The following is a 21,135-nucleotide window of genomic DNA, read 5'->3' as shown; positions in this document are numbered from 1 at the left end:
GATTTGGAATTGCTTGGACAAATGTCGCCCACTTTGGGTAATACCCCATATTGTATTGACAGTTGTTGATGTTGTAGTCAAGTTGAGGTGTTTTACCTTCCGTCAAGTTATTGAAGAGGGGTGAACGCCCAAGAACTGTATTGTCATTTTGGGATTCAGGACTCTAAAGAAAGCATGCCAGATCCATGTGTCATATGAGGCAACCGCCTTTAACACAATAGTTGGCTTTCTCGACCTTCCGCTAAAGCCTCTTTACCATCTGGTGGGACAGTTCTTCCTATCCCAATGCATGCAGTCTAATGACCTTATCATGCCCAGAAACCTACGATCTTCAGCTTTGCGAAGGAGCTGATTAAGATCTTTTTGATTTGGCTCGCGGAGGTACTCGTTTTTGTAAACCTGAACAATTGTGTCACAGAATTGTTCAAGAGTATCAAGGCATGTAGACTTAGACATATCATAGGTTTCATCTATTGAATCAACTGGGGAGCCATAAGCCATCATTCGGAGTGCAATAGTAACCTTCTGATGAGGTGATAAACCAGGGCGGCCTGCTCTATCCCACTTCTGTCGAAAGTATGGATTAACATGCTGGACATCACGAAGTAAACGCTCGAAGACATGACGCCTCATCTGGAAGCGACGTTTGAAATCCTCTTCTGTGTACACTGAGTTAGGGTTGAAGTAGTTGTTTATCAGGCATGTGACATGGCTTTGTTTCGTGGTTTGTAAGAGCGACCAGTAATAGAGCCACCCCATTGAGGTTGTTCCTTAGTTGGCTGACATACCATGGCCACAGCCATAGCTACTGCTCTGTTTTGTTTGTTGTGCCTTAGTTGAACTTCTTCATCAGACTCCTCATCTTCTCGTCTCATTTGCGCCCATTTTGGTTCCAATTTGGAATTGGATGAAGACCCCCAGTTAGAATCTTCGGATCCAAAGTTGGAATTCATTGTAAACTTGAATTGAAAGAGATTGAATTGAAATAGATTGAATTCAAAGTTGTGTGAATTATAACCCAATATCCACCCTATTTATAGCAAAAGAAAAATTCAAATCCAACGGCTAGCTAACGTAAGCATGATGTCAGCTACCAACGGCTAGCTGAAATCACTTAGTTGTTGGATTTGAATTTAAGTTGTAGTTTTTAAATAATAAATTATGTTTGGCCCTATAGCCTTTTGACCCTTGGTTGGAGACGATTTTTTGTGACAGGGCTAAAACGAGCCCTATGGCCCTAGGTTGGAGACGGAGGCAAATATGGTCTTGTACTGTTCATTAAAATATTAATTTCTTGAAGGGTCAGAAGGCTAAAATAAGCCCTCTGTCCAGCCCTCGGTTAGAGATGGTCTAAGAGTTATTTTGGGACCAGTCTACCAATCAAACAATGACTTTGATTAATTGGACTTGAATTTCCCGCCTCTTATTTCTCTCATTTCATTCCACTTTTTTATTCTAACTGTTCAAAAGAAATTATCTAACTGCCTAGAACTGAGTCACATATTTAATGAGCGTTATTTTATAAAATTGTGAACCATTTATACCACCATTCACGCCACCATTTATGTAATACCCCATCCTTTCTTTTTTACATTGAGTGTTGTTTTTCGGTATTTCACGTTTTGTCTTATTTGACCTTAAATTGTGAACCACTGGGACCTACATCTACGCTCTTGTCCCCTTACTTTTCCCCCCTATCCCGTGTGACATCCCCCCTCCCCTTTTTCTTTCTGTCACTTCTCTCTCCCTCTAAACTCTCTCATTTCACTCACATCTCTAAGCTCTCTCTCGGCTCACTCTATCTCAGCCCTCCCTTGGGTATATGTCAAAACTAAATTTTTTCAAGGATTAATACCTTAGTTTCCTATTAAATTAAATAAGGAATTTTAACACCTAAAATGTCCATAAAAATTAAAAAAAAAAAAAAAAAAATCTAAAACGGATTCATACCCAGGCCCAACGGAATTGGACAGCTCGAAAGGAGCCCAACTAAAAACGTATTGCGGGCCACGCCGCAAAGAGACCAACCGAGGCCCAAACGGAATTCGAAATTTAAAACAAAATACCTACCCGAACCAGGAATAATTAGAAAGGGAAAGATGGAACAAAAGGAAAAGTTTCCTGATGAAATTAGGAAAGCCAATACTTTCCTAATCCAAGCATGATTAAATCTTTATATATACCAACAGTGTGCTTCTCTTATCTTCCACACTTTCCAAGCATTTACGTTCAATCGAAAAATTAGCAATGAAACTAGAAGAAGACCACCACCCTTCAAAAGTACGACTGTTCGGCGTCAGCCTTGGCAGTAGTTTGAATGATCCTTGCAGAGGACACAAACCCTCTACCGATCTGTATATGTGGGATCCAACCTGGGACTACAGCTCAATTTGGAAAATCAAGAAGAGGCTAGCGGCGAGTGACCTCGGAGAGCTGAGCAGGCTATTGATGCCAAAAGAAGCAGTGCGAAAACACGTTATGTCTTACTTGGACGACAAGTTAGCCAAGATGGTCGACAGTAAAGAGGGCTTACCAGTTACAGTTGTGGATCTGGATACGTGCAACCTGCATGAGTTAACTTTTAAGCATTGGAACTCTGGTGATTTTTACGTTCTGAATGGAGGTTGGAGACCGAAGTTTGTGGTTCGGAGAGGCTTGAAGGAAAATGACGAAATCGGTCTTTACCTTGACTGGGACTGGAAAACTGCCAATTACATCTTCAAGTTTTCTGTTTTGCAAAGAGCAAAGTAGTTTAATAATTAGCTAAGCTAGTTTAGTTTTTATTTTTATTTTTGTCAAACTAAGCTAGCTTAATCCTGACTCTGAATAGTTTATGTGGTGCTTCATGTAATGGGATTAGTTTAGTTACTTTTTTAATTGTGACTGTGATGAGTTCTGTATGGTTATAAGTTTTTGTTCCAGGATAATTGTTAGACTTTTTTTGTGTACTTTGAGTGCTACACTATATGCATTAAAATGTGTCTGTTAATAGAAACAAATAATACAAGTTTTCGTTCAAATGTTTAATTTTGCATGAGACATCCGTCAGGGGTTTCGGAACACAAAAAATGTATGGGATATCCATCGAGGATTTGATGAAAAAACATTCTATTTATGGATGTGCAATGGATATATGGCTTCAGAGTATGAGATGCACTTTTTTGTTAAGTCAGATGCCTATAATTTTGGTGTGCTAGCCGCTTTCAGCATGGAGAAAATGAGGAGGATCTTCTAAGCTTTGTTAAAATAGACAGTGTTGGAGCAGAAAAATTCAGGTACTTCAATCCTCCCCCCTGTTCTTGTGTGATTATTAGCCTTTTTATAGGCATAAAATGCTTGGACTCCAAGTTCCACATTCCTTGTATTTCTCCATGTTTCAAATTCCTTGGAAGCGTTCGATCATGCTCCTTTATTCTAACTCCATTCTCCCAAATTTAGGATTCATGGGAAGTGGCTTATTGCTTGAGCCTTAATTTTTACACCCACAGATAGTAGGTGCTACATGGTGTGATTTTGATGTGGGACAGAATTGGTGTTTTTTAGGAGGGGGGAAAATTAAAATAACACTAATTTCATCCTATATCAGATTCGTTCTTCATGTAAATGGCTATGATTTGTTAAAAGAAATAACGTATACACAACATTTTCTCTTTATGCACACCTATCGCTACAAGAAACTGGGGCAACAGTCACCAAAGTAATTCGATACGAGAATACGATCGTTATGGTGAAATACATGTATCAACTTACTGTCATTATCTGTTATTGCATCTGAACCGGGTCCATCCGTTAGTTTTCATTAGGTCTCACCTCCTAAAGTTTCACATATATTCACGACTTATTGTTGATTAAAAGATGTACAAGCTGTTTAATTGTATTCGTCTGATATTCCTCGATGTATCGTTCCATTATTTTCAGTGAATGCATTGGTCTGCTTCCTCTAGACATACGGATGGCTAGGCCAAGCAAAAGAGAAATTCAATATTGGTTTGTTCTTGCTGGCTCAATCCAGAGGTTGAATTGTATTAGTCTTCCAAGCAAGAACAAATCAGAAGCTTCAAGCTAGTCTTGTTTCATTACTTCTAGGTCGGACCAATTCGAGCACATGCATGTACATTCGGGATTTCCCTTTGTTCTCAAATACTATTTATCTTTTGTGTTTTGATTATCGTTCAATAAATTCAATCTTAATATCATAAATAAACACAAATGTGCTGGAGGGTAAGGTGTGCAGCAATTACTTTAGTCTAAAGCAAGAGGGGAGGTGGCACTGTGCAATTTTGGGTACATTTCTTTTTTACTAAAATGCCACTCAACATATAAAATTGAGGTTGCTTTTCCGCTTCACATCGTTTGAATATCCCTCTGTTGCTAGATTGTTTCTCCATACTTTGTTGCTTCTGTATTTCTGTGATGAGGGTGTTGGGGAGATTAGGCTGTTTTAGTAACAGTATAGCTCCTCTGTTGGTAGATTGTTTTCCAATTCTTGGTTGCTTATGTATTTGTGTGATGCACTTTTTAATTTTTCTTCTTGACATGTATGTAGATCAAACACAAGCATACACATCAAACCATGCATTCACAGAGCAGGCGCCAAAGAGACCATCATTGAGGTATTTGTTTATCCATTCTTAATTTTGTTAGGTTTTGGACAAAAGGATTTGTAATACAAATCTCTTAACTGTGTTCGAATGCGGACTCTAGTTCTCTCTAATCTTAACTGTTAGGGTCCTCTGGTATATTCTCATATCTCTTCTGCTTGCCAGTCATGTATAGAGAAGAGTTTGTAATTTGCATGTGCCAACTACTGTAATATATATTTCAGACTGATGGATCTGTGCGTTGCCAAACAGTGATGCTTACTCTTACTATAAACTGGGCGACAGATACAAAGTCGGTTGCACCTAGGTTTTTGTCTGAGTCCCAGTGTCATAGAACCATTCATAACCCTAACCCCTACATATTTGTAACGTGACGAAATGATGTTAATTATATACAGAAGAGTAACCGTATCTTTTTGCTTTCAGCTTTCTGCAATGAATAAATTTCAAACGATGGTGTTAAAAGCCGCAGGTTTGCCCTGCTGGGCTGGCATGATATTCTTAGAGTAATACACAGAAATTTTTGGTGTTGGCAACTGAAGGTGCAGTTGCATGTGCAGATTAAATCCTTAGTTCGATCTGTTCGCCTAATTTAAGTGTCAAAATCTTTTTAATCAAAGGATGGAGTGTGATCTCAAAACCTTAAAAGTGAAATAATAATGTGTCATCTCTCTCTCATCGCATCCTTATCTTCTATATGGTACATAACGTCTACTACAACTGACCATTACTTTTGATTTACTGACATGCATGCTTTATGCTTATCTATTGAAATCTATCTGCAACGGATATTTCTCTGTGTTTGCGAGAGTATATAGCAGAGAGGAATGGATTGAACTAAAGATGCTTTGCCGGTGTACAATTGAAGTTTAGAGTTTAGGGTTGACTAACAATTGGTAGTGACCCAACCCAAAAAATCTGATGCCAAGAGCCGTGGGGAGAGAGAGCTTAGCTGGAAAGGGGATGGCAAACACCAGAATTTCAGATTAGTAATGCTTGTGGAATCAGCATATATACGGAACCATGTGCCCTATATATGTGTATACCCGAATATTGCAACCAAACTTAATTAGTTGCCTGATTTAAGTTTTTGTTAACAAAACGATATTCTAAACTAAGCTATTAATCCTCAAGGAGGGAGAGTCGAATTTGAGTACAAAAAGGACACTAAACGAACTGACCTAATGATCATATTTGCACCTGTTTGTTGGGAAATAATGGTTGCTGATTTTAGCAATGGATTGAGTCTCTCTATTTGCTATGATTATATCTCTAAACAAGCATGATATGATTATTAATCTTTGTTTTTCTTCCGTTACATTATTTGATTTATTTGTTGTTGCTGCTGTGAAATCGCTGTTCGATGCACTGTGCAACCAGCAGAAGCACGACATTCATGAACTATTTTCTTTCAATTCCTCCTTAAACATGAGAGGGCGTAGTGGCATAAGCTGTTTGGCACAAGCTTATTTAAAACTTATGTAATCGACTCTTTTTTCGTGTCATTTCATGTTGGTTGGGTGAAGTTTATTTGCGGTGTTGTGAACCTATAATTCTGTTATTCGAACTGCAATATATAAACTTGGTTATTTACTTCTCTCGCCATCGAGCCACAAAAGTTGTTCCTGCACTCAGTTCTTTGTGACAAGATCAAACAAATTTAATTTGCCTTTACTGTTCAATTATAGCCTTGGCTGAGGCCCCTTGCAGTTTACGCAACATTTCACCTAGGCCTTAAGCTTTCGTATTCTTCGTTGAACCAAATTAGTTGTGTTGGATTCAACATATTTCTAAAATCTCTTTTTTCTTTTGGTGTGCTTTTGGTCATTTAACTAAAATTTCATTAGATTTGGTCTTTAAATTTGAAAGTCTCTGAGTTGCTAATGAATTTACTTTGTTTGCAAATTTCAGAAATTTGGATCGTTGGAGGAAGAAGTTGGTTCCTTGCCATTTTGAGGTATATAATTTCATATCTATCCATCGTCTTTCATTCTCTGTCGGGCCCTAAAGATTTCTATCAAATTTTGATCCGTTCGAGTCGCTGTAGACAGCCTGACTTCACTCTTCTCTCTGTCGTCTTTCATTCTCGATCCACCGCTGCATTAATTTTTCGGCCGTATTGCAGGTACGATTTAGAATCAGAAGCATGCACAAAATCTCCATCGCCGTGGTCAGATTCACCCCTCCATCTTCGCTGCTCTTCATAAATTGAGCTCAGCCATGCAAGTCAGATGCCAAACCTCCTGATCTTGGTTTCGACACACTCACAGGTAAAATTTTCTCACCTTATGCCTTTAACTTCATCTCCGATCATAGTAGATTAGGGCAAAATGGAAGATGACTGTCTCATCTATGTATTCTCTATGTAGAAGCCTCAAGATCGAAGACGATGGTGTTTAGGTGTGAAAGAAAGCACCACAGAGTTCAGATCTGATGTTTAAAAATAAGGAGGACACGAAGTTCTCAAATCCAAGATGAACAGTTATAATCCACGCCTTTGTAACTATTTGTATCCTTGATATAATTTTGCCATTAGTTTTTTTTTTTTTTATATTTTTTTTATGGCAAGTAGAAATCTTAGAAGTTAAAGAAACGAGCGATAAAAAATGGTTGTATCAACATCACCTCTTTAGTTCTACGAGAGGAACTAAATAAAACATTTTTCTTGAATCATATAAGCCTGCAAGAAGCAAAACAAGCTTAGAGTCATTTATACAATATAAATGCATGAACTCTGTTCGAATTCTTACTCTTATTCTCTCTAATTTTTTGCTGTTTAGTTTGGACTCCCATCGCAGCATCATCATTTGCTCTTGCAGCTGCTTTTGATGCAGAGGTCCTCAGCCATGACCTTTGAATCAAAATTCTGGTATACCACTTGACCTTTGATGCAGTGCTTCCCCGTACTTTCCATTTGAGTGATTGTTATTTTTGTTCTCAGTAGTTTTTAGGTTTATGGATAAAATATCTGAGGCCTCTTTATTCTTCGATATGATTCCAATTTGGCACTGTATTATTTCTTTAAGAACATTTCAAATGAGTCTATTTGTTTCTGAGATGTGTGTTGTAAAATTCTCCTCTTTTTTTGGCTTCCTACTTTAGGGCTTATTAACTTTAGAATTTGTGCCATAACGATTAATTGTTTTTACTTTTCTGAAAAATAGAAGTCTTCTTGGTCAGTCATTTTGCACTGGAATTCTTCTTAGTCGGTCATTTTTATCTGATGCGAAGACCTTTGTATCAATCATTGTTTCAGTTTATCAGTAGAAATGAATGACTTCTTTGTTATAAAACCCCTAATGCTGCTGAAGCACTTTTACTACTTTTTGAGGTATATGTAAATTTTCAAAGAAATCGCATGATACCAATAAATCAGAGGTTTAAACATAGTAAATCTTGCAAGCAATGTGTTGGAAGAGTTTTGTGCTTCATAGAACAGTTTTGTTCTTAAAGGCTGTCAAAATTTGGAGTGTCGGTGGGATATTCAATTGGTGGTAGGTGCTGGTGAAAGGATCAGATTTTGGTAGGATTTGTTGTTGGGAATCACATCTTTGCAATCACATTTTTTGTTTTTCCCATCAACTTTGGTAAGATTTTGGTAGGACATAAATGAAGAGAACCTTCAAGACTTAAACTGCTGCCATCTTTCTGATGTGCCTGATGTTTATGTTCGGTTGAATTTCAACTTCCCGGTAAGTTTATTATAAGCAATCTCATGGTGGTTTGGAAATAGCATTGACTATTTGTATAGTACAAACTTCTGTGTAGCACCTACTCTTCTACTTATGCTACAGGAATCATGACTCAATTTTGAATCACTGTGCAGGTGCATTTTAGCCACACACTGACAGCTACTGCTGCACTTTAGGTACAATTAAACAACCATCATTCTCCAATTCATGTGAAAAACTCATATACATTGTATATAGTTGGGACTTTAAAAAATCCGCCATTTTGTTTGTACATAGGCTTTTAATGTAAATTCAATAGAATGTAGATCCAACTTAAAGACTTATTTTACCATGATGATTCAGCTGCCTTGATTGGTTTTTGAATAATTTAAAAATTGGTGTGTTAAACTATGGTTACGAATTCAAAACCCGCAGTGGAGATCGGACATTTTTGCTAGCATCAACTGTAGTAAAGAGTAAGGTGTGCAGCAATATCAACTATTGTAACATTTCTTGCTCGTTACATCGTAGTAACCACCATGTATTTGCCGATTACAATCAATCTAAGCCGAGAAGGAACTAAGAAACAATCAGTTTCAAATCGACAATTGTATTCTGACCACAAAGTAGAAAGGTGTATCGAACTAAACGAGTAAATAATTGTCAGAATTGCATATTATAATTTATTTACTTTGTTGACCGAGATAATGCCTGCACCGACAAGCAAAGAGAAGTTGGCCCAGCCAACGACTCCTGTTCCAATCTGTGGTTTACTTTATTTCAACGGTTGAATAGTATAAGTCTCGGAAGAAGCTTTCTTAAATATTTAATTTAGCACTCCCGTCTATATCAGCATCTTCAATTATAACAGTAAAAAGAATACCTACAAAGATATAATATAAAAGAGAAACTTGCTTATACAATGATGTCATTGTAACGGCATTTCAAACTAATCACGTAGTATTTGATTTGAGATTACAATGCATTTTAAATTTCAACTTACCAATATGATATTGTGTTATTGGCTTGAGACCGCCGCAATAGCATTATTTTTTCATAAGAGTTACATAGGCTTGATACATGAAAAAATTGTAAACGAAAAACTAGATAATTAGAGATCATGTAGAACACTTAAACATGCATGTATAGAGGAATGATAGCAACCATATCGTAGCTAGAGCTATTACTAAAAGTCTGGTATTCCCACTACGGCGTCTTGCGTAAAGTGAGATATTCATTGACTTCGTTCTTCATAAATAGATGTGTAGCAGGTTTTCCATCACAACTATAATGCCAGCAATGGATTCCTCAAGATTTCTATTCTGCCTCTTTCCCATTCTGTTTCTCATGATTAATCAAGCCCTTGCTCAAAATTGCATAGACGAAAAAGGAAACTATACCACCAATAGTACCTATCAGACAAACCTCAACCGCCTCCTCTCCTCCCTGCCCTCCAACGAAAACGGCAACGGGTATGGCTTTTACAATGCATCCTATCGCCTAAACTCGTCGAACGAGCGCATTTATGCAACCGGACTTTGTAGAGGAGATGCCAAGGCGGAAGATTGCCGTAGCTGCCTAAATAATTCCCGATATACTCTCCCTCAGCTTTGCCCTAATCGGAAGGAAGCATTTGGTTGGAATGAAAAATGCATTTTACGCTACTCAAACCGCTCCATCTATGGCGTCATGGAAACTGAGCCTTCGCCGTATTACTGGAACATAAATAACATATCGTCGTCCGACCTGGATGGATTCAACCAAGAGCTGAGGAAGCTACTGGACAGCATAAGAAGTGAAGCTGCAGCTGGCGGTTCTCTTCGGAAATTTGCATTCGGAAACACAAGTGGCCCAACTTTCCAAACAATATTTGCACTAGCGCAATGCACGCCAGACATATCAGAGCAAAGTTGCAGTGATTGCTTAGTTGGGGCTTTTGCATATATCTCCTATTTTTACGGGAAAGTAGGTGGGGGAGTTAATAGACCAAGCTGTTACTTTAGATTCGATCTTTACCCCTTCTATGACCCTACAACTGTCAAACAACTGCCATCTCCGCCACCAATACATTCTCCACCACCATCAACCAGTACCACAAACACTTCACAAGGTACGTACGCACAACGTATATGTATGTACACTCCATTACGTACGTCGATGACTGTATATTTGCTTGACACTGATCTCAAAATTTAATTGATCAATGGGAACTCCTCTCTTTGATAGATCAATCACTTAAACATGTTATTCAGAATGTCATGTGATTAGAGAAGATATATTTCTGATTTTACTTTGCAGGATCGAAGAGCAGCAAATCTCGGACTGTCATCATTATTGTTGTGCCAATTATTGCTTCTTTGGTACTAGTAATGTTCGTGGGCATTTGTCTAAGAGTACGGAAGGCAAAGAAAAAGCTTCAAAGCAATTTAATTCCAGGTACGTACACAGTAACATTAATTTAACTCAATTTGCTTCAAGTGGGAAGCCTAGTACTGTTACATCATCTAGATCTAATTATGTTACATATGAAATTTTTGTTAAAATTGTACCACAGGCGAAGACGTGGGCGAAATTGGAAGTGCAGAATCCTTGCAATTCGATTTTGACACCATTAGAATTGCCACAGATGACTTTTCTGAAGCCAATAAACTGGGACAAGGGGGATTTGGTTATGTTTACAAGGTAATATATAACACATCTATTGAAGATAAGATTCTCGCATCATACCTTACGAAATAAAATACAATATATAGTGCTTGTTCCACTATTGATCATAACACAGGGGCCGGCTTTATTGTGAAAAAACCTAACCTGCCAATCTTAACAACATGATGATATATATGGGCAACATCACCAATTTCATGTATATATTCCTTGAATGCAACCTTTTTCTTTTGATACTCTTTCAGGGTAGGTTATTCAATGGACAAGAAATAGCAGTGAAAAGGCTCTCCGTAAATTCTGGACAAGGAGATTTGGAGTTTAAAAATGAGGTCTTGTTAATGGCAAAGCTTCAACACCGAAACTTAGTTAGGCTCTTGGGTTTCTGCTTGGAAGGAGTTGAAAGGCTTCTTATTTATGAGTTTGTCCCTAATGCAAGTCTGGACCACATCATATTTGGTATTTATGCTTCAATGTTCTTTTTGTACAATTTTAGCTTTAACTTCAAAATTTTACCATAAAATCTCATTCTTGTGACATACAAGAAACATTGTAACCTTGGTTTGAATTGAACATGCAGACCCAATCAAGCGCGCACAATTGGATTGGGATAGGCGCTACAAAATCATAGTAGGCATTACTCGAGGGCTCATTTACCTTCATGAGGATTCGCGGCTTAGAATTATTCATCGTGATCTCAAAGCCAGTAATATCTTGATAGATGAAGAAATGACTCCCAAGATATCAGATTTTGGCATGGCAAAATTGTTTGGGGTTGATCAAACACAAGGCAACACCAGTCGAATTGTGGGGACCTAGTAAGTAGTCGACGAGGCTACATGGCTTATATTATAATTGTGTTAATCTATATCAATAATCCAAAGTTCTCATCTAAGTTAGTGATCATAAAACCAACATTTATTATTCTTGTATCGATATGCAGTGGATATATGGCTCCAGAATATGCGATGCATGGGCACTTTTCTGTTAAGTCGGATGTCTATAGTTTTGGTGTCTTAGTTTTGGAGATAGTGAGCGGACAGAAAAATAATTCCTTTCGTCATGGCGAGAATGTAGAGGATCTTCTAAGCTTCGTAAGTGCTTAAACTATATGCATAATGCAACCAAGAAAAATAATTTATCTCTAAATGTATTTCTACGCATTTCACAACGTAGGCATGGAAATGTTGGAGAGAAGGGAGAGCTTCGAATCTAATAGATCCCGCGTTGACAAACGGTTCAAGAAATGAAATAATGAGATGCATCCATATTGGGTTGCTATGTGTGCAAGAAAATATAGCCAATAGGCCAACCATGAATGCTATTGTTCTAATGCTTAACAGTTACTCAGTCACACTTCCAGTACCCTCACAACCAGCATTTTTCAAAGATAGTAACGTTGGATCTGACATGTCTTTGGGATGGAAGAATAGTTCGGAGGTGATTACAACGGGGTCGGATCGATCCAAGAGCAGCTCTGTCAAAGCACCAGAAAATGAGGTTTCATTGATCACCGAAGTATATCCTAGATAGCTCTTTAAGATGGAAACTGCATTGTTTTTTAAATCATAATGTGTAATTTACCATTTATTTGTTCATTTTTCTTTTTAATGGTTTAGGTAATTGCAATAAGGCTTGTGATGTATAAGAGATAGACTAAGAGTTGTTTTGGGACCAGTCTATCAATCAAACGACGACTTTGATTAATTGGACTTGAATTTTCTCTCTTCTTATTTCTCTTCTTTCATCCTGCTCTTGTAATCTGAACTGTTCAAAAGAAATTATCTAACTGCTTAGAACTGTGTCACATATTTAATGAGCGTTATTTTATTTTATTTTTTATCAAAATTTTTATTGTTATTGTTCAACAATCATTCCTCTTCTTCACCCCCGTTCACGCCGCCGCTTACCTTCCTCCTCTTGCAATCACCGGCCACGGTTAAACCATCTTCTCTCTCTGTCGGTGTTGAAAAGATCCAAGCATTTGATGAAAAAAATTTTGCGTTCATGGTTTGTTGATTCAATTGGGTTTGAATAAAAGCAACAAAAAAAAATAATAATAATAATGCTCATTGAACATGTGGCACAATGTCAAGCCAAAAGATTTTTTTTGAACGGTCTAAACTGAAGGGAGGGGATAGGATCCTGATTAATTTGGCATGTTGCCCACCACTCCCATCTCTATCAACCTTCTATGACTAATCTTCATCACATGCGTTGCATAAAATGAGATGTTTGTTCACTTCATATGCAACATTGTCATAAACATTTCGCCGTGTTTTTAGCCATATTGTGTCTTTGTCAAAAACGCTTTTTAATTTGGAAGAATTTTTATAAGAATGGCTGGAAAATAAATGGTTTTGACTATAAAAAAAATATTGTGGAATTAGTCCAAACGCGTAACGTCATATTAAGTTATTAACATTTTCTCGCATGAGCACTTATGTATACATTTCTTTCCTTGATTTGACTAGAGTTAGCAACTAATTAGCAGGGTGGACTGAAATATATGCTGCAAAGAAATCATGACTAGTTCAGCTAGTTAATTGTCATTTACCTTCACCATTACTTTACCCTAAAAAAAGAAAGATGAGGACGAAAATAGTGCAAACATTATAATTTGTTGCAGACTTCCACTAAACTTACTGAACGGATTCTAATTTGACGAGGATGAATATCCAGAATCAACTCTTTTCACCTTTATCTGTCTTTTATGTTGTTCTTTTCCGTGATCATTTTTTGGTAAACACAAAATTGACTATTACTGATCAAGAGAAAGAAAAATGAATGCTCCCATTACAACGACGTCTTCTGACCGCCGACTCATCAATTATATATCCAAAGAGTAAATGCTAATTAAGAAGATTAAATTTGTAAACAAAATTTTATAAGTTAAATGACATGGAAGTTGATGATTGAATTATTACTTAAGCGTTGATAATGACATTCAAAATGGTTCATGGTTTTAATTTTCTCATATTAATTATATTATAAGGTTTTTGAATCGTATTAATTTATATTTTTGTATTATTTGAACATACATTGGTTCTTTAAATTAATGACGTTGCAAGTGTGTAATTCGATACATAGGCTAATGTGTGAGCCACATTTATATTATTATGGACAGAAAAGTCTCATTAATATTGGAGCTTCGGCTTCTCCTAAATCAATCTTCAACAACTTACTAAACAATTAGAAAGTGAATTTAGAACCAATGATCCATTTCAAAGTACTTAAAATTTGAAGAGTGTAAAATGTAACTGATTCATCTTATTGTCATTTGTGGATCTGAATAAAACATTTTTCCTGAATCCCATAAGCCTGCAAGAAGCAAAACAAGCTAAGAGTCATTTATACAATATAAACACATGAACTCTGTTCGAATTCTTACTCTTATTCTCTCTAATTTTTTGCTGTTTAGTTTGGACTCCCATCGCAGCATCATCATTTGCTCTTGCAGCTGCTTTTGATGCAAAGGTTCTCAGCCATGACATTTGAATCAAAATTCTGGTATGCCACTTGACCTTTGATGCAGCGCTTCCCTGTACTTTCCATTTGAGTGATTGTTATTTTTGTTCTCAGTAGTTTTTAGGTTTACGGATAAAATATCTGAGGCCTCCTTATTCTTCGATATGATTCCAATCTGGCGCTGTATTATTTCTTTAAGAACATTTCAAATGAGTCTATTTGTTTCTGAGAGGTATGTTGTAAAATTCTCCTCTTTTTATGGCTTCCTACTCTAGGGCTTATTAACTTTAGAATTTGTGCCATAACCGACTAATTGTTTTTACTTTTCTGAAAAATAGAAGTCTTCTTGGTCAGTCATTTTGCACTTGAATTCTTCTTAGTCAATCATTTTTATCTGATGCGAAGACCTTTGTATCAATCATTGTTTCAGTTTATCAGCAGAAATAAATGACTACTTTGTTATAAAACCCTCATGCTGCTGAAGCACTTTTACTACTTTTGAGGTTTATGCAAATTTTCAAAGAAATCCCATGATACCAATAAATCAGAGGTTTAAACATAGTAAATCTTGCAAGCAATGTGTTGGAAGAGCTTTGTGTTTCATAGAACAGTTTTGTTCTTAAAGGCTGTCAAAATTTGGAGTCTTGGTGGGATATTCAATTGGTGGTAGGTACTGGTGAAAGGATCAGATTTTGGTAGGATTTGTTGTTGGGAATCACATCTTTGCAATCACATTTTTTGTTTTTCCCATGAACTAGGACATAAATGAAGAGAACCTTCAAGACTAAAACTGCTGCCATCTTTCTGATGTGCCTGATGTTTATGTTCGGTTGAATTTCAACTTCTAGGTAAGTTTATTATAAGTAATCTCATGGTGGTTTGGAAATAGCATTGACTATTTGTATAGTACAAACTTCTGTGTAGCACCTGCTCTTCTACTTATGCTACAAGTACAAGGAATCATGACTCAATTTTGAATCACTGTGCAGGTGCATTTTAGCCACACACTGACAGCTACTGCTGCACTTTAGGTACAATTAAACAACCATCATTCTCCAATTCATGTGAAAAACTCATATACATTGTATAGTTGGGACTTTAAAAAATCTGCCATTTTGTTTGCACATAGGCTTTTAATGTAAATTCAAAAGAATGTAGATCCAACTGAATGACTTATTTTACCATGTCGATTCAGCTGCTTTGATTGGTTTCTGAATAATTTAAAAATTGGTGTGTTAAACTATGATTACGAATTCAAAACCCGCAGCGGAGCTCGGACATTTTTACTAGTATCAACTATAGTAAAGAGTAAGGTGTGCAGCGATATCAACTATTGTAACTTTTCTTGCTCGTTACATCGTAGTAACCACATGTATTTTCCGATTACAATCAATCTAAGTCGAGAAGGAACTAAGAAACAATCAGTCACAAATCGACAATTGTATTCTGACCACAAAGTAGAAAGGTATATCGAACTAAACGAGTAAATAATTTTCACAAAGTGAGATATTCCCACCGCGTCCTGCGTAAAGTGAGATATTCATTGACTTCGTTCTTCATAAATAGATGTGTAGCAGGTTTTCCATCACAACTATAATGCCAGCAATGGATTCCTCAAGATTTCTATTCTGCCTCTTTCCCATTCTGTTTCTCATGATTAATCAAGCCCTTGCTCAAAATTGCATAGACGAAAAAGGAAACTATACCACCAATAGTACCTATCAGACAAACCTCAACAGCCTCCTCTCCTCCCTGCCCTCCAACGAAAACGGCAACGGGTATGGCTTTTACAATGCAACCTATCGCCTAAACTCGTCGAACGAGCGCATTTATGCAACCGGACTTTGTAGAGGAGATGCCAAGGCGGAAGATTGCCGTAGCTGCCTAAATAATTCCCGATATGCTCTCCCTCAGCTTTGCCCTAATCGGAAGGAAGCAATTGGTTGGTATGACAAATGCATTTTACGCTACTCAAACCGCTCCATCTATGGCGTCATGGAAACTGAGCCTTCGCCGTATTACTGGAACATAAATAACATATCGTCGTCCGACCTGGATGGATTCAACCAAGAGCTGAGGAAGCTACTGGACAGCATAAGAAGTGAAGCTGCAGCTGGCGGTTCTCTTCGGAAATTTGCATTCGGAAACACAAGTGCCCCATCTTTCCAAACAATATTTGCACTAGCGCAATGCACGCCAGACATATCAGAGCAAAGTTGCAGTGATTGCTTAGTTGGGGCTTTTGCATGTATCTCCTATTTTTACGGGAAAGTAGGTGGGGGAGTTAATAAACCTAGCTGTAACTTCAGATTCGATCTTTACCCCTTCTATGACCCTACAACTGTCAAACAACTGCCATCTCCGCCCCCAATAACACCACCAATACGTTCTCCAGCCACCATCAACCAATACCACAAACACTTCACAAGGTACGTACGCACAACTTATATGTATGTACACTCCATTACATATGCCAATGACTGTATATTTGCTTGACACTGATCTCAAAATTTAATTGATCAATGAGAACTCCTCTCTCTGATAGATCAATCACTTAAACATGTTATTCAGAATCTCATGTGATTAGAGAAGATATATTTCTGATTTTACTTTGCAGGATCGAAGAGTAGCAAATCTCGAACTATCATCATTATTGTTGTGTCAATTATTGCTTCTTTGGTACTAGTAATGTTCATGGGCATTTGTCTAAGAGTACGGAAGGCAAAGAAAATGCTTCATAATAATTTAATTCCAGGTACGTACACAGTAACATTAATTTAACTCAATTTGCTTCAAGTGGGAAGCCTAGTACTGTTACGTCATCTAGATCTAATTATGTTACATATGAATTTTTTGTTAAAATTGTTCCACAGGCGAAGACGTGGACGAAATTGGAAGTGCAATATCCTTGCAATTCGATTTTGACACCATTAGAATTGTCCACAGATGACTTTTCTGAAACCAATAAACTAGGACAAGGGGGATTTGGTTTTGTTTACAAGGTAATATATGACACATCTATGGAAGATAAGATTCTCACATCATACCTTACGAAATAAAATACAATATATAGTGATTGTTCCACTATTGATCATAACACAGAGGCCGGCTTTATTGTGAAAAAACCTAACCTGCCAATCTTAACAACATGATGATATATATGGGCAACATCACCAATTTCATGTATATATTCCTTGAATGCAACCTTTTTCTTTTGATACTCTTTCAGGGTAGGTTATTCAATGGACAAGAAATAGCAGTGAAAAGGCTCTCCGTAAACTCTGGACAAGGAGATTTGGAGTTTAAAAATGAGGTCTTGTTAGTGGCAAAGCTTCAACACCGAAACTTAGTTAGGCTCTTGGGTTTCTGCTTGGAAGGAGTTGAAAGGCTTCTTATTTATGAGTTTGTCCCTAATGCGAGTCTAGACCACATCATATTTGGTATTTATGCTTCAATGTTCTTTTTGTACAATTTTAGCTTTAACTTCAAAATTTTACCATAAAATCTCATTCTTGTAACATACAAGAAACATTGTAACCTTGGCTTGTATTGAACATGCAGACCCAACCAAGCGCACACAATTGGATTGGGATAGGCGCTACAAAATCATAGTAGGCATTACTCGAGGGCTCATTTACCTTCATGAGGATTCGCGGCTTAGAATTATTCATCGTAATCTCAAAGCCAGTAGTATCTTGATTGATGAAGAAATGAGTCCCAAAATATCAGATTTTGGCATGGCAAAATTGTTTGGGGTTGATCAAACACAAGGCAATACCAGTCGAATTGTGGGGACCTAGTAAGTACTCGACAAGGCTACATGGCTTATATTATAATTGTGTTAATCTATATCAATAATCCAAAGTTCTCATCTTAGTTAGTGATCATAAAACCAACATATATTATTCTTGTTTCAATATGCAGTGGATATATGGCTCCAGAATATGCGATGCATGGGCATTTTTCTGTTAAGTCGGATGTCTATAGTTTTGGTGTCTTAGTTTTGGAGATAGTGAGTGGACAGAAAAATAATTCCTTTCGTCATGGCGAGAACGTGGAGGATCTTCTAAGCTACGTAAGTACTTAAACTATATGCATAATGCAACCAAGAAAAATAATTTATCTCTAACTATATTTCTACGAATTTCACAACGCAGGCATGGAAATGTTGGAAGGAAGGGACAACTTCAAATCTAATAGATCCCGCGTTGACAAACGGTTCAAGAAATGAAATAATGAGATGCATTCATATTGGGTTGCTATGTGTGCAAGAAAATATAGCCGATAGGCCAACCATGAATGCTATTGTTCTAATGCTTAACAGTTACTCAGTCACACTTCCAGTACCCTCACAACCAGCATTTTTCAGAGATAGTAACGTTGGATCTGACATGACTTTGGGATGGAAGAATAGTTCGGAGGTGATTACAACCGGGTTGGATCGATCCAAGAGCAGCTCTGTCAAAGCATCAGAAAATGACGTTTCATTGATCACCGAAGTATATCCTAGATAGCTTCTTAAGATGAAAACTGCATTTTTTTTAAAGATTATAAATGTGTAATTTACCATTTATTTGGTCATTTTTCTTTTCAATTGTTTAGGTAATTTGCAATAAGGCTTGTAATGTATAAGAGACAGACTAAGAGTTGTTTTGGGACCAGTCTACCAATCACGGTAGAAATTTAACCAATCAAACGAGGACTTTGATTAATTGGAATTGATTCCTCTCCTATTTCTCTCTCCTTTCATTTTGATTTTTTTTTTTTCAAAAGAAATTATCTAACTGCTTGGAGCTGTGCCACATATTTAATAAGCCTAATTTTTTTTTTATTGTTTTTGTTCCACAATCATTCTTCTTCTCCACCCTTGTTCACGCCACCACTTAACCTTCCACCTCTTGCACACACCGGCCACGGTTTGACGATCTTCTCTCTCTATTGGTGTTGAAAAGATTCAAACATTTGATGAAAAAATTTGGCGTTCATGGTTTGTTGATTCAAATGGGTTTGAATAAAAGCAATAAAAAAAATAAAATAAGGCTCATTGAATATGTGGCTTAACTTCAAGCAAAAAGATTTCTTTTCAACGGTCTTAGCTGAAAGGAGGGGATAAGAGCCTGATTAATTTGGCAAGTCGCCCACCACTCCCGTCTCTATCAACCTTCTATGACTAATCTTCATCACATGCGTCGCATAAAATGAGACGTTTTTTCACTTCATATGCAACATTGACACAAACATTTTGCTGTGTTTTTAACCATACTGTGTCTTCGTCAGAAATGATTTTTAATTTGCAAGAATTTTTATAAGAATAATTGAATGAAGATCTAAAAAATAAACGGTTTTGACTATAAAATAAAATACTGTGGAATTAGTCCAAACACATAACGTCATCTTAAGCTATTGACCTTTTATCGCATGAGCGCTTGTATATACATTTTTTTCCTTTTGACTAGAGTTAGTAACTAATTGGCTGGGTGGAGTGAAATGTATGCTGCAAAGAAATCATGACTAGTTCAACTAGTTAATTGTCATTTACCTTCACCTAGGGATGGGCAACGGTTATGGCAGGCGGGTAACCGCGATTATTTACCCGTAACTGTTTATACTCATACCCACATAACCGTTTACTTGTTGGGTAATTGCCTAAACGATTATACTCATACCCATAACCGTTTATAAACAGTTAACCATACCCGTAACCGCATATTCATTTAACCGTAATCGTTTAATACCCATTAACCCGTTTATCTCTTTTTCTTACCATTACCCATTTTTCACCCATCTACATGTTTTTTAACAACTTGAAAATTAAAAAAAAAATTGTCATAATTTTCTTTTTTTTTGACAATTAAACAACGTTATACGTACATTCATCATACATTTCCGTATTTTATACCATTCTAATAATTGAAATAATTGCCGGCAAAGACTCTTACGTGGGTTATTTATATGCTCTGCAAGCACCCTCAAATGCGAGAAAAGGTTGCAATGGAAGTTCGAGAAGCAGCAAATCTGAAAGATGATTCAAGCATTGTTGAACTTGCAGACAGTCTTAATGAAGATGCCCTTAATAAAATGGAGTATCTCTTAGCAGTTTTGACTGAGACACAGAGGCTCTACCCTGCAATTCCACTGGTAATTTGACTAACATCTTAACTAAATCTAATGCATGCATACTGCAAGGGAAATGATTCAGTGCGCTCCTGTTTATTTTTCTCACTTAAATTTCTTTTGATTTATTCAATTTAAGGATAGAAATACTCCACGGATTATCGTTTGTTACTTTTTACTTAATTAAAACACTACTATATAAACCATGGACTATAGTCAATAACATTGATCTAAGTTTTGTCCGATAGAGAATATGGTTTGTGTTAATTTTACATATATAAAATAAATGGGTAAACGGTTAAACCTATAACCGTTTATTTATCTAAACGGTTACCCATAACCATAACCGTGAAGTTTAAATGGACGGAAAACCGCGATTACCCATAACCGCAGGTATTTTGCCCATCTCTACCTTCACCATTACTTTACCCTAAAAAAGAAAGATGAGGACAAAAATAGTGCAAGCATTATAATTTGTTGCACACTTCCACTAAACTGAACGGATTCTAATTTGACGGCGATGAATATTCAGAATCAACTTTTGTTTGCTCTTTTTTCACCTGTATCTGTCTTTTATGTTGTTATTTTCCATGATCACTTTTTTGGTAAACATAAAATTG

At 36.8% G+C, this 21,135-nt stretch overlaps 3 protein-coding genes, 1 long non-coding RNA gene and 1 pseudogene across 9 annotated transcripts; 4 read left to right on the top strand and 1 right to left on the bottom strand.

The window, feature by feature from the left end:
- Positions 1-252: 252 nt before the first annotated feature.
- On the bottom strand, positions 253-633 carry LOC125476466. Its single transcript, XM_048582646.1, has one exon. The coding sequence runs from the start codon at positions 631-633 to the stop codon at positions 253-255; it is 381 nt and encodes a 126-aa protein (XP_048438603.1).
- Positions 634-2,247: 1,614 nt separating this feature from the next.
- On the top strand, positions 2,248-2,751 carry LOC125476465 (B3 domain-containing protein At2g33720-like). The gene has a single exon (XM_048582645.1). It carries the CDS (start codon positions 2,248-2,250, stop codon positions 2,749-2,751), a length of 504 nt encoding a protein of 167 aa, XP_048438602.1.
- A 1,560-nt stretch (positions 2,752-4,311) lies between these two features.
- LOC103956842 lies at positions 4,312-8,641 on the top strand. 6 transcript variants are annotated; one of them, XR_007257671.1, is made up of 5 exons: positions 4,312-4,330; positions 4,547-4,613; positions 6,513-6,558; positions 6,727-6,871; positions 6,971-8,641. It is a non-coding gene; the product is annotated as an uncharacterized LOC103956842 (long non-coding RNA). The 6 variants fall into 6 exon arrangements; XR_007257672.1 differs by lacking the exon at positions 4,312-4,330 and having other exon boundaries at positions 4,337-4,613; positions 6,971-8,293; positions 8,428-8,641; XR_007257673.1 differs by lacking the exon at positions 4,312-4,330 and having other exon boundaries at positions 4,343-4,613; positions 6,971-7,100; positions 7,382-8,641.
- A 661-nt stretch (positions 8,642-9,302) lies between these two features.
- On the top strand, positions 9,303-12,658 carry LOC103957019 (cysteine-rich receptor-like protein kinase 27). Its single transcript, XM_048582403.1, has 7 exons — positions 9,303-10,382; positions 10,571-10,708; positions 10,827-10,954; positions 11,182-11,392; positions 11,514-11,751; positions 11,877-12,027; positions 12,110-12,658. Exons 1-7 carry the CDS (start codon positions 9,533-9,535, stop codon positions 12,464-12,466), a joined length of 2,073 nt encoding a protein of 690 aa, XP_048438360.1. The 5' UTR covers positions 9,303-9,532; the 3' UTR covers positions 12,467-12,658.
- Positions 12,659-15,919: 3,261 nt separating this feature from the next.
- On the top strand, positions 15,920-19,113 carry LOC125476380 (annotated as a pseudogene).
- Positions 19,114-21,135: the final 2,022 nt, after the last annotated feature.

Source organism: the organism of the source record quoted next, unplaced genomic scaffold, assembly GCF_019419815.1.
Source record: "Pyrus x bretschneideri cultivar Hongxiangsu unplaced genomic scaffold, Pyrus_bretschneideri_v1 Contig19, whole genome shotgun sequence".
NCBI lineage: Eukaryota > Viridiplantae > Streptophyta > Magnoliopsida > Rosales > Rosaceae > Pyrus > Pyrus x bretschneideri.
The sequence above is the reverse complement of the archived record's forward strand: the minus strand, read 5'-3'. Positions and strand labels throughout refer to the sequence as shown.